The 12,894-nt window shown below is 39.3% G+C and overlaps 1 protein-coding gene across 1 annotated transcript in view; it reads left to right on the top strand.

The window, feature by feature from the left end:
- The window catches only part of LOC5580130 (zinc finger protein 1), a 111,512-nt gene that overhangs the window by 43,424 nt on the left and 55,194 nt on the right, over positions 1 to 12,894 (top strand). Inside the window, exons 2-3 of the mRNA XM_021843655.1 lie at positions 3,942 to 4,048; positions 10,549 to 11,145. Coding sequence (XP_021699347.1) covers positions 3,942 to 4,048; positions 10,549 to 11,145 — 704 coding nt within the window. The remainder of the gene's footprint in view (positions 1 to 3,941; positions 4,049 to 10,548; positions 11,146 to 12,894) is intronic.

The raw sequence follows: 12,894 nt of genomic DNA, 5'->3' as shown, positions 1-12,894 counted from the left end.
GAATTTCTTCAGGTAATCTTGTACGATGGTAGAAATCCTTCAAAAAATTCTTGAATAATTTCTCCATGTTCTTCCAGAATTTTCTAAGGGTTATTCCAGGAATTATTCTAAACTTCATCCAGAAATTATTGAAGGAGTTTTCTCAAAGATTTGGAATCAGAATTCTTCTGTAATTATTTATCCAACATTCCACTAGTTTTTTTTATGAATATCAAAATTAAATATTTGCTTGAGAACTGCTACATAAGTTGTAACAGCGATTCCACCAGCAATTTTCCCAGAAAAAAAATTTCAGGGTTTACTACAGAAATTCCGTCTAAGAGTTTTACACGAATTCCACAAATTCCATTTGACAAATTCTTTTCGAGAATCTTGAAGAGTTAATCCAGAGTATGACATCTCATATGTGATCTTTGATGGATTTATTGTAAAATCCATCAAGAATAAATGCGACCCACACTAGATTATCCTTGAGGTATTTTTGTTGGAGATATGTTCCGAGTTCCTCATCTGAATTCTTACAAAATCCTTTGTGGCTTCATGAGTCGTTGGCGGATTCTACATGTTTGATGGATTCTTGAGAAAGACCATGATAACGAATTCCTTGTTGAGTTCCAAGTAGTATTCTAGCGACTACCATGATCGTATAATGAGGTGCGAAGATTTAGAAATAGGGTCAAGTAATAGATTAGAAATACAAGTAAGTACAAAAAGAGTGGTGAGCCTAGGATTGTATCCAACTTCTGGTTACAAAGCAGAAGCGATATCCATGAAACAACCAACCTTGTCTATCAAATGTAATCGAGCATCTACTCAAATCCATCAAGCATAGACAGAAGCTCTGGTATGAAATACTCTTAAAATCTGCAGAGCTCTTCTGAGATTGACCAAAGAACTTTCCAGCAATCTGCCATAAACGTTAACCGGATGACTTCGCAAACTTTCCCAAAATTTGCTCTGGTTACAGCCAATCTTGCTACAAATTTAGAACGAGCGTTATCTATTAACTCGTTCAAAGACAGCGACTTCCTCATCCAACCGTTGACACTGACCTCCACCTTCTGCTCTCGGACCAATCCAATCCGGTTGTCGTTGCACCCATTAGTGACGAATAGAATTTCAATTAAGCTAAAAACTGGCCCCTCACAGGAAGAAAAAACCTCCTAACTGCACAAGACAAATTGACAACCGACCGACGGACTTACGAAAAAAAAAATACCCCGGGAAAAAGACTGATGCGAAGCGAACCGGTCAATTAGGTAGAGCCGGCGTGCAAGCTGACAGTGTCGACAGGCGGACAGGTAGAATTTCCATTGAATGTTTTAGGAGTAGTAGTCGGCGAAACGGCTGCGCGGGAAAGGGGCCTTGAAATCCGCGACTAGGAAACAAAAGAGGAAAAATGAGCATCGGGAAAGTTTGACAGGCGAGTATTTTTAAATTGATTGAAACGGTCCAAGCCTCCCTGTATTGTATGGGGATAGACGTGTCTACCTTACTACATAACATACTTTCACTTTGTTAGGGCTTCGCCGGAGTCGAATTTCGGCAGAATGTACGAAAATGAAATATTATTACAAAGTTTTATTAGAATATCTCCATCAGGGCAAACACGCTTGTCTAAACAAAACTTTTCGTTGCGGGCATCTCGCATCTATCGCGGTATATCTACAAGTCTCTACTCATAGAAGAGAGGGGGAGCCACACGTCGTCGTCATCGTCTACGGCGAGTTGACAGCTGTTTTCATTCCGTCTTTCAGGAATCGCGATTCTAAGCGGCGGCAGTGGAAGTCTTGATTCGGTATGGGAATCCCAAATCAGTAAATAATGAGCATCATTATTCAAATTTCCACCGGCGAGGAGAGACGAACCTTGCGCGATGCACTTGCGGAGGAGTTTCGTGGTATCGTCGTCGACTGAGTTAAACAAATCGGTTCTTGTCTTCGCTAGAGACAACAGGCTTAATCGATGGTCGGCCCGCGGTTTGTCTCCTGGTCAATGGAAGGGATGGTAGTTCCGATCTGGGTCCATCCAGCCTTCCTGATTTGTCTGGAATATTCCAGATTTTTGAGATATCACTTCACAAAAATCTGGAAAATCCAGACAAAAATTTGTAATGAATTTGTAAGGTTCTCCATATACGATATTATAGACAAAATGACCTTCATCAGCCACATTTTGTTTTATAAAGAGTTGTCATCCCTGATCCGGATGCGAAACGATTCCCGAAAAAACCGTAAAATTAAGATTTCCTATCAATCATTTCAAGGTTGTCAATTCCGTGACGCACTCTCTGATGGACGACGGTTCGGAGAACCCGCATGCATGTCTCTGTTTATGGAAATAAATGAGTCTACTTATGTGCTTACCCCCTGTGAGTCTTTGTTTGTTCACCCGGCGTATAAAAAGAGCAAGTTTTCCACCGAACTTGCAATACACGACGGAGGATACTAGTTAGGGGTACCAATATGGGAAAAGTTTACAGCGCTGCTGGAAAAAAATTTCTCGAGGAAAGGGATGGAGTGATGGAAACCCTCCCCAATTGTTCTCCCAAATGGGTCTAGTTTGACAGTTTTCTGGCTCCTTCCGTTTGGTTTCCACGCAGCATTCAACAAGTCCCCTACTTTCAATTGGTAAGAGCGTCGGCCAAACCCAGAAGTAGGTAAACAGCTTCAGTCCAGTGTCCCTGATTACTGAGAGACTAGTCACCATGGGCGTAGCCAGGGTTGGCCCTCCTCCTGGTTGATGGAACCAAAACATCTAAATCAACTGAAAAATCTTTGTATCAAAGATAAATCTTCCCAAGTAACATAAGTAGTTGAATATCGGTTTATCAGCTGTAGTATGCTTGAAAGTGATTTTTTCATGTCTTATTCAGCAAAAAATTTTGTTTGGTTTTGCTTGAAATAGTCAAATCTTGCATCCGGCATTCATTTTTACACAGCGTCATGAGAAAATACTTCAAAGGTTTTTGTTTGTCACTAAAAATGTTTCTAACGATTTCTCTCGATATTCCTACATTTTTAGAAAATTCTTTGAATTTTTAGAAGGTTTTAATTTGGTTTTCATGGCTACCTCGATAATCCCTTGAAGAGCTAGAGGCAGAGGGGTGAGAGTCTTTCGTACCTTCAATCCTGATAGAAAAACTGGCTACGTCCTTGGTGAAGGCAACCCATCACACATCCGAAGCGATTCGTAGAAATCGGAAAGTGAAACAATAAATAAAAAGAGAAATTAAGCACTGAATTGGTTACCCCCAACATCAGCGCCAATGTCGTCGCTCCAGCAGCCAGCATATTTTCCGATTCAGACACATTTGAAGAGTCGGGCCCGTCGTCGACAACGGTCGGTTGTTGCGGTCCAGTTAATTGATATAAATTAAGGTGGTTGCGTGTGACTCACTCTCACTACTCGTCGCACGGAACCACAGTCTGTGCACCAAACGAACCGGATTCGAGAGGATCAGAGGCAAGTCCATACCGACTTTCGAAGAGCTCTAGAACCGCAAGTGGGTCGTGGAATTTGAATGATGCACGCGAGAATGACCAGGAGAGTGAGCACTGCTGACTGAGAGCCCTTCTTCTCCATTAGGGCAAAACCGCCCGCCACGTATCTCTACCTTCCTACCTAGTGTGTGTGTTCGTTTGATGTTGCTGATGCGAAAAGGAAAATATGAGATTATCATTATATTATATGATTGCTATCATCATCACACGCCAAAGTAGCTTTCTAGTGGTGGTGATGATGTACGACCGAGATGGGTCTGGCGTGTGATCTCGCTCCGCGGATGAAACAGAGTCCCGGAGATGAGATCATCGCGCGGCTTTCGCTTGAACATTCTTTCCAGCAGCCTCACCACCAACACTTGTAGCACAGACAGATATATAGACAGCGAGCTTACTTATGTTTCGATTTCGTTTCTGTTTTTTGCTCTTCACTTACAGTTCCAGCATTGGCATCCGGCCTACCGAAAGATGATGAGAGTAACACCCCACAGACGGATTGCTTCCTCCAGTGTCCGCAGTGCCACCAAACGCTGCCCGGGTTTCAGGTGAGTTTATTTGAATCTACTGGTTCAGAAGGGTTCAGATTGTCTACTTCTTGAAAGGGAAGTCAACTAGCCAACTCTCATAAAACGAAGTCCTAGATGTACTGACCAACAAATTATTAGACTATACACTCACAAATAATCATCTATACATTTATAAGGTTCCAATTACACCGGAATAGAGTAACTTGGTTAACGTTCAACGCTCCGTCATCGTCATCATTGAAACTTCACAAGCAGTTTTTCTGTCCAAAACTAAAAATTATTTGATGAAAATGTGTTCACTGTATAACGGTTGGAGAATAGAATACCGTGCACCCCCGCTAATTTGAACGGTACCTCATGCAAACCATCGGGGTCCATTTTTAAATTGAACATCTAGTCACCCTAGAAACGTGTTTCTGGTTACCTCTTTCACTGTTTTGTTTTGATTCTGCGTTCCGTTCCACAGCGTTCCATCTCACTTCAGTCCGTTCCATGAGCTAAATGACGTTTGAACCATTTTTAAACTGGACGATGTGCAAGTTAGCGGGGTACAGATTAAAAAGTGTTCAGATTAAATGTGGTCAAACCAACGGGAGTACCCGGTACAGTGAACACATTTTCCTGTGATTTTTTTTTATTTTGAACGAAAAAACTGCTTTTGAAAATTTCGAAATCAATGACGGATTCTTCCCCCTTAAACATGTAAAATTCGATCTGATTCTGTCTGGTCACTTCCAGAAATTCCATTTTATCTCAGGAATTATTACAGGATTTCCACCAAACCAGGAATTCACCTAAAAGCATTTCCAAGCAATGTGTTAGGCAAGACTTCTTTAAATAAAAAATCTCCAGCGATTCTTCTAGTAGTTTACCATGAGAAATTATACATGAAATTCCGACAAAAACGCTGATCGGTCTTCTTCAACGATGTTTGCCTTTCAGATATTTTCCATGCACTCGGATTTACTTGAGGTATCTTATAAAAAGATCTTGTAACGATTAATGCAAAAAATTTCATCAAAAGTATATAACGATTTCCGAAACTCGGAAATTGAAATGTTTTTAATTTCTTGCAGGTAATATAACAAAATTCATCTAAAACATCTTTAATTGATTTATCCAGCAAACCATCCTATAATTTCCATTCAATGTATTTCTTGGAATTCCTCCAAATATTTACTCAGAAATCATCCAAGTGTACATTAGAAAATAGATCATAGGAAAAAAATCAACCAATGCTTCCTAAGGGTTCAGAAGACATTTCTTAAAAAAAATATGGATCAATTTTCCAGAAATTCTTGGGAAAAGCTATGTTGAAATGAACGCATGAAATGCAGAAGTAATTTTTTAAATTATGCTCAAAGAAATTTTAAGAAGAGCTCCTGAGAAAATAACTTTTAGAAGTTTCTGAAGAAATCCACTGAGTAGCTTCTATACGAACAACAACTATTGAAAAAAATGTTTAATGTTAAAAATAAAAAAAAATCATCCAGGGAGCTCACTAGAAGAATTCTTCATAGCTTTGCGAAACATGTATTGGCAGAACTCAAAAAACATACTAAGAGTAACGTCTAAAGATATACCTTCACGATATCCCAAGATACAAAAATTGATAAAATATTGAAGCAAAATTTTTAACAACTTTAAATGAATTTTTTAAATAAACATTCACAGTTTCCCTGAAAAAAATCCTGTATAAATTTTCCTAGCAAATAACTCTGGATGTCTCTTAGGAATTGATTGTTGATTTTCCCTGGAGTTACTTCAGACAGAACCTCAAGCGATACCTACAGAAATTTCGCCAGGGAATTCTCAGTGATTCCATTACAGATGCTTCCAAGAATTTTATCTCTGATTTTTTCCTGGAGTTTTTCTATGGACTACATAAAAAATCCTCATTAAATTCTTACAGAAATTTAAAGAATAGTAACCCAGAAAATTTCCAAAAATTTCCACAGAATTTATTCTCCAGGTATTGCTTCAAGTTTTATGTTTCGATTTTCTCCTGAATGCATAATCCCCATCTATGTGTACTTTCAGGTGTTCGTACTACGATTTATCCAAGAATTCCTGAGAATCATAGAAAAATTTCCCCAAATATTTACATCAGGAATTATTGCAAGGAATACATTTAGCTCAATAAAAAAATTCTTGGAAGATATTATAAAGTAATTCTAGAAGAAATTCCCTTTAAATATGATTCAAAGAACTTAAAGATAAGCCCATGGGAAAATTATTGTAGTATTTCGGAAGAGTTTCTCAGACAAATTCTTAAAGGAATCCTTGGATGGATCTCTAAATGACTCCGTCCAGGAATTCCTTATGGAATGCTTATAGCCGAATCTCAGAATAATTATCTGGAGTAATGTAAAAATAAACTGCTTGTAGATATCACGCGAGAAGGGTTAAATAAGTTTTGGAAGAAAATTCTTGGAAAAACTAAATTTATCACTGAAACAAACTTTTACCAGTATCCCTCAAATAAATCCTTGAAGAATTGCTCATGTAATTCCGCAAGTAGATCATGTTCAAGGAAGACCTTCTGGATAAAAAGAGACTTTCCTGAAAGCAGTTGGAGATTATTGGAGGATAGCCAAATAGCTCATTCATGATGATAGATTTGTTTGTCTTTCGATTATTTGTAAACAAGTATGGTGTGACTTTTTGCGTGAAAATTCACCCTCCTTCCATACACCCTTATGGAATTAATGGGCGGTCCCCAAGGTGTAACATGTGATTTCGATTCAGCACTATACCGTAAAAAACGAAAATGACATATGAATCACGTCACAAAATGCTGGAGAAAATTTAATCGAAAAATTGTATGAATTATTCAAAGAATACATCCGGAATTGTTTTACGAAAATTCACCCGAGAGAGAGAGTTCTGTAGAAGGCGCTCAAAACATCGTCCAAAGAATGTTTTGAGCGATTGTTTAAGACTAAGATTAAAATTTCCAAAAAGCACAAGTCTGAATAATCCTTCTGAAAACTCAATCGTTTATTCGCACACCAAATCAAAATTTCAGCGCAAAGCACCGTTTGACGCTTCAGATTTGTGCTCTTGATGTTTGATCTTGATTTCATCTTCATCTTGGTTCTTTCAAAATTACTTCTTCTTTTTTCTCATATCCTTCCATAAATATTCGAAGATCAGGGATTGAATTCTGATAAAATTGAGAGTTTATCTCACTTATCGCTCTCAGTAGCAATCATGATCCGCAGCACATCATGAAAGCCTTCTGTATCATCTCCTGTTACTGCTCTGATTAGATCAAATGGGAAAATAGTGCATGACAGAACTAAAAATATGCGAGAAAATTTTGTTCTCCCTTTGAAGCTCATGTTCGCAAATATTAGTTATCAAGCTTGTTACAGCTTGCGAAACATTTCCGACCATGGACCGATACAGATGAGATGTTTTTCTTCGCTTGCTCTGGTTGTGCTTCGAAATCAAATGAGAACGAATTCTGCAACGCCTATCGAACTTTACCAAAGGACCAATGTATCAATGAGTGATACTCTCCTCTTCAGCTCTCTTTCGATTATATCAGTTCAATACTAAAACTTCTGGAACTTTTTTTCACTTTAGATCAAAAGACAATGTTTTTGACTAGCGTTTCAAACAAAAAACGCAACAGAAGAGGCATCCGAAGATGGCTCAGTTATTGATTAGAGACAATTAACAAAGAGAGTCTTTCAATGTTAGATCAATGTTAGGTTCTTTCGAAAATTTAACCAAATATAAATTCTAGAGTAATCAGAAAGCACAATAATTTGAAATACAGTCGACTCTCGACATCCCGATATCGAAGAGACCATCGAGATAGGGAAAAATCGAGACAATGAACTTTTTTTCAATTACTAAAGGGTGTACGGAGTCAAATTGCACCACTTTCAAATGGCTGTAACTTTTTACCCGTTGGATATTTTCTATTGAAATTTTGGGTCTAATTTGTTCAATGTTTACGCTGTGTTTCACTAGCAAATGTGCAATCGTTGTGAAGATGGAGTCGGAAGAACAGCAGTGGTGCAAAGAAATTTGGCGCACGTACCCCGAAGATCCGAATCTATCTCTTCGTACCATTAGCAGAAAGCTGGGAATGGTACATTCTACGGTGTCTCGTGTTTGAAATCGGTATCACGAACGTTTGACAATTGATCGGAAAGAAAAAAAAAGTGGCAAAAATGGATCTCCGTATAGTGTAAAGATCACAAACGGTTAGTTCAAACTTTCGAGAGGAATCCCAACAGATCAGGTCGAGATGTGGCGAAGAAACTGAATCTATCCAAAAACTTTCGTGCAAGATGTGAAAAACCGTGAAGGGTACGTACAAAGTCCAAAAGGAATCTAATCGCGATGAAGGGCAGTATATGGTAGATAAAATACGTGCACGGAAGCTCTACACCCAGATATTGATGAAACCACATTGCTTTGTTATGGATGATGAGACGTATGTGAAAGCAGACTTCCGGCAGCTTCCGGAGCTCCAGTTTCTCACTGCTCATCATAAATTCGCTGTCCCTGAGGACGTTAGAAAGCAGAAGATGTCAAAGTTTGCATAAAATAAATGATTTGGCAAGCAACTTTCTGCGGAAAGCGGAGTACCCCATTCGTGACAACTGGAACGGTCAATGGGCAGGTGTACCTAAAGAAATGTCTCCAGAAGCGTCTACTTGCTCTTCTAAGGTCACACGATGTCCTACGATTTTCTGGCCGGATTTGGCCTCGTGCCATTACTCGAGAGAGGTTTAGGAGTGGCACAAGGCTAAGGAGATCAATTTCGTGCCAAGGCATCTCAACCCCCCGAACGCACCGGAACTGTGACCAATTGAAAAGTACTAGGCCATCATGAAGCAGGCACTTCGGAAGCATCCTAAAGAAGTAAAATCGGAGGACGGTATAAATAACAAATGCCACGCAAAAAAAAAAGTTGGTGCAAGTGTTGTACAGGACCTTATGAGTAGTGTGAAAAAAAGTTCGTGTATTTGAATATGGAATTGGAATTGAATAAAACAAACTTGGGAAAATATTCATAACACGTTTTATTTTTCTCCCTGAAAACTTGAAGATGATTGGTCGAACGTGCGAATTTTGCCAAATATTTATGTGTGTCGCGATTTGATTCCGTACACCCTTTACTAGATTGTAAATCACTCCGTTACCAGGAAAATTGAAATCAAACAGGCGTCTTTTCGTCTTCGGAAATTGTTTTGAATCACTAAAGTCTAGTCCAGCAACCATTGATAATGGGCATATTGACATAAGGAGATATAAACGGGAATTAAATCGAGATAGGTAGATATCGAGATATGGAGATTCTGATTAGGAATCTCTCAAAGACCCATCCGCTAAGTTTCCGTAAAGAACTTGTGAGGATAAGCTGAAGATCTCGCCTGGGAAGTACAAGGTTACACAGAGAAACCATTAATAGAATGGAATAAATATGAAAAAGATTTCGCCAGCACTTTTTGTCAAAGTATGCTAACAACTAAACTAACTAAAGCGAACATTTGTGAGGAAGAAAGAGAATACCGAGAGATTTTGAGTTGAAAGAATAATCTATATACATAATTTTTGGTATAATAAACTCAAAATTTAGGTGAAATTTTTTTCCGTGTACACACTCAGAAATGAATAAAGTTATTAATGACTATTTTTATGCATAATCCCGATTTGTCTGGGTTCATGCATAAAATGTCTAAACACTAGTTAATGATAACTGAACAAAATCCAATTTAGTTTGAAAATGTCTATATTTCAGCTATTGTCGACTAAATGCATTCGGGTAATAAAACAGATCAACAGTTAAAGTTTTATGCAACTTAGTTGTTTTAAATTTTAAACACAGGAGACTAGTTTAGTATAACCCTTTAATCATAAACAATACAATAAACACTAATAGAAAATATGTTACCTTCATTATTCTGGCTCCCTCCGTTACCCGCCCTGTCCTTGTCCTAGTCTACTTCTGTTGTTCCCCAAAATTAAATCACCCTACAAACCTTCTTCTTCTGTAGTCTTGTTATAAAACATCACTAAACTAAGTGAAATAATTATAGTTCTTTCTACAAGTACCAGGTAGGACAACACTTGTTTTGCAAATCTGAGTATTTATTCATAATATTTACATTTTAAAATCCGTAACATATTTTATACATTGGGATTATGAAAAAAAAAATATAAAATGCATAATATTTAGAAATGTGTTTGCGTTTATTCAGTTAAGTTGGCAATTGCATGAAAAATAGTCATTTTATGAATTTTATTATTTTTAAGTGAACACCCAAACAAAACACTGAAACGAATTACTAATCACCCTGTATATACATATGTCGCAAAAAACATTAATCCTATCTTGGTGTATGGTAAAAATTAAACACATTATCATAAGTTATTCAGTGACACGTAGACTATTCTTTGCGAATCAATCAACCATATGTTCCGATTTTCTTTTTCCAATCAACCACACAATAATTGACGGCCATTCTTCCCCCATTATCTCTTCTCACCTGCAGGCACTGAAAGAGCACATCGATAACGTGCATTCCATGATCAAGCAAGAGCACCATGACTCGGCGACGCCCTCCCCGCCGCTGTCCGCATTCTACCACCACCACCACCATCACCAGCAGCAGGCATTTCAGCCAATAGGTAGCCAGTCGCTTCCATCGCCACCTGCCTCCACCTCGACGCTGGAGAACAGCCACTGCAACGAGCCGACCTCGCTGGCGACTAATGGCAGCAGAAGTAGTAGTAGTAACAGCAACAGCAGCAGCAGTAGTAGAAACAGCAACAGCAGTCACAGTAGTAGCAGTAGTTGTAGTCGAAGTACCTCGGCAGGTGGCGTTCTCGGCCTCGTTGCCACCAGCAGCGCTGCCACAATCGCCGACGAAGGTGGGCGGTCTATTAGTCCGACTTATAGCAACAGCAGCAGTATTGGTGGGGGAAGCAATTGTGGGGCTGGTGGTGTCGGTGGAGGTCACGGAAACACCGCTGGAAGCAACAGCAGCAACGGTGCAGAACCCTACGCATGCTTACAATGCTCCGCCTCATTCCCGAATCGTGACTTACTCGAGAAACATGAGCTGATGCATGTACCTAATGCTCTGGTGGTAAGTACGCTCTCCTCTTCTGTTCCTCCGTTCTACACCTGCCTGGAATATTTTTCGTATATTACCAACAAGCTATGGGGACATTTTTTTGTGCCATTTATCGACCTGAGAAATCACACCGACCAACGACGACGACGGCCAGAAGGCCAAACCGAAAGAAAAAGAGTTCACTTGACGGTCCCGCGCGTTATCTTCTTCGTTATCTTCTCTCATCCTCTACAGCGAACCGCGCGGTCCCTCTCTCTCTCTTTCTTCGTAATTCTCTCAAGTACTGGATGGTCGATTCAGTTTCTCACACCAACAGAAAAAAAGCTAAAGCTAATTCTATATAAGGTGCTTCCCATTACGTTTCCTATGCATCCTCCTCCATCCGCCGTTTTCTATTGGCGGCCACCGCAGACCGAGCACACCTTGGAACCAGTGATGCCAAAATGTGCTTCAAATCAGCTGATTTGAAACGTCTCGCCTATAATAATTGTATCTACGGATTCCCTAGATCTGTAGCAAATCTTCATTTTCGTAAATCTACAAAAATTTCCGTACATCTGGCAGGGCTGTTTGGGACGCTCGCGCTCGTCTTCTTCGTTGAAGTTCAAACCTTCGACGAAACGCAACAACGCAAGATGGCTTCGTTAAGTTAACAAATTGTTTTACTCGTTGTTGAGCATCGCAAACAACCAACAATAGCTAGAACTTGTGCATCGACTTTTACATTCGCTGTTGTTGTTGCGAAAAACGAAGTTTTTCTCGAAATTATACACTTGGTAGTCGTGCAGCCGAGATTTCTTCTGCAGCTGTACCTAAGCCCTAGGGAGAGGAGGGAGGAGAATGCACCGCAGTGCGCGCGGAACCTTTGTCCCGCAGCACATGATGGAGAAGACAACCACCTTGAGTAGAAGATTTTCCGTTCATCACGCGGCGTGCGATTGTCTCCGACGACAAGACTGCAAGTGAAACGCAGACAGACAGATACAGATAAAACTACTGTACACGGTTTGGTGGACCAGCTTCAGCCATCGTTCCTTCTTCGGGGAGGATGAGAAGGGTCACGGAAAGTGTAGTGAGGAGAAAAAAGAAATAAAAACCGAAACGAGAATGATGATGGGAATTAAGTGAAATATGCACTCATACACATGCCAAGGGCTACCTTACTAAGGTGGCCCATATTTATATGGGAAAAATCAAACTGTTAAAACTTTAAGTTACACCCTCGAATTTGTTAATTTGTATCCCCAGAAGCTACTGTGAAAATTAGGGTTTCGAATTTACCCGAAAGTTATCAAATTTAGTTTCTTAACTTCTTCTTCTTCTTCTTAAACATAATTTAAGTTGAAAAAGCTTCAAATTAATAATGAAAGAAATCCATCGACTACATATAGGGTTTCGTTTTACTTTGTCCTAAGCGCTATTATTCGTCGTATCAAACTTAAAATGTTCCAGTACGGCGGATATTCCAACTTACCTGCAACATAGATTCATTTTCTAAGTGTAATTTTGTGAAAGCTGTTATGGTTCGTACACTTGTACACCAAAAATGCAATAAAACCACTGTATTTCGATAAATAACTTCAATTCAATAATCAACATTGCACTTTTTCGCCGAAATCGCATGGACGAACACAATTTGAGAGAAATGCTTAGCGATCGACACCAGTCACACCACTTTATGATACAAGTTTCTTCCCGCCCCCCTGTTTGACTTACTTCACCGGGCACTTATTTTCACTATGGAAAACCTTCGCACTTCTT

This window comes from Aedes aegypti, chromosome 1 (assembly GCF_002204515.2).
Source record: "Aedes aegypti strain LVP_AGWG chromosome 1, AaegL5.0 Primary Assembly, whole genome shotgun sequence".
Classification (NCBI taxonomy): Eukaryota; Metazoa; Arthropoda; class Insecta; order Diptera; family Culicidae; genus Aedes; species Aedes aegypti.
Note: the sequence above shows the minus strand (reverse complement) of the source record. Positions and strands in the feature narration are given on the sequence as shown.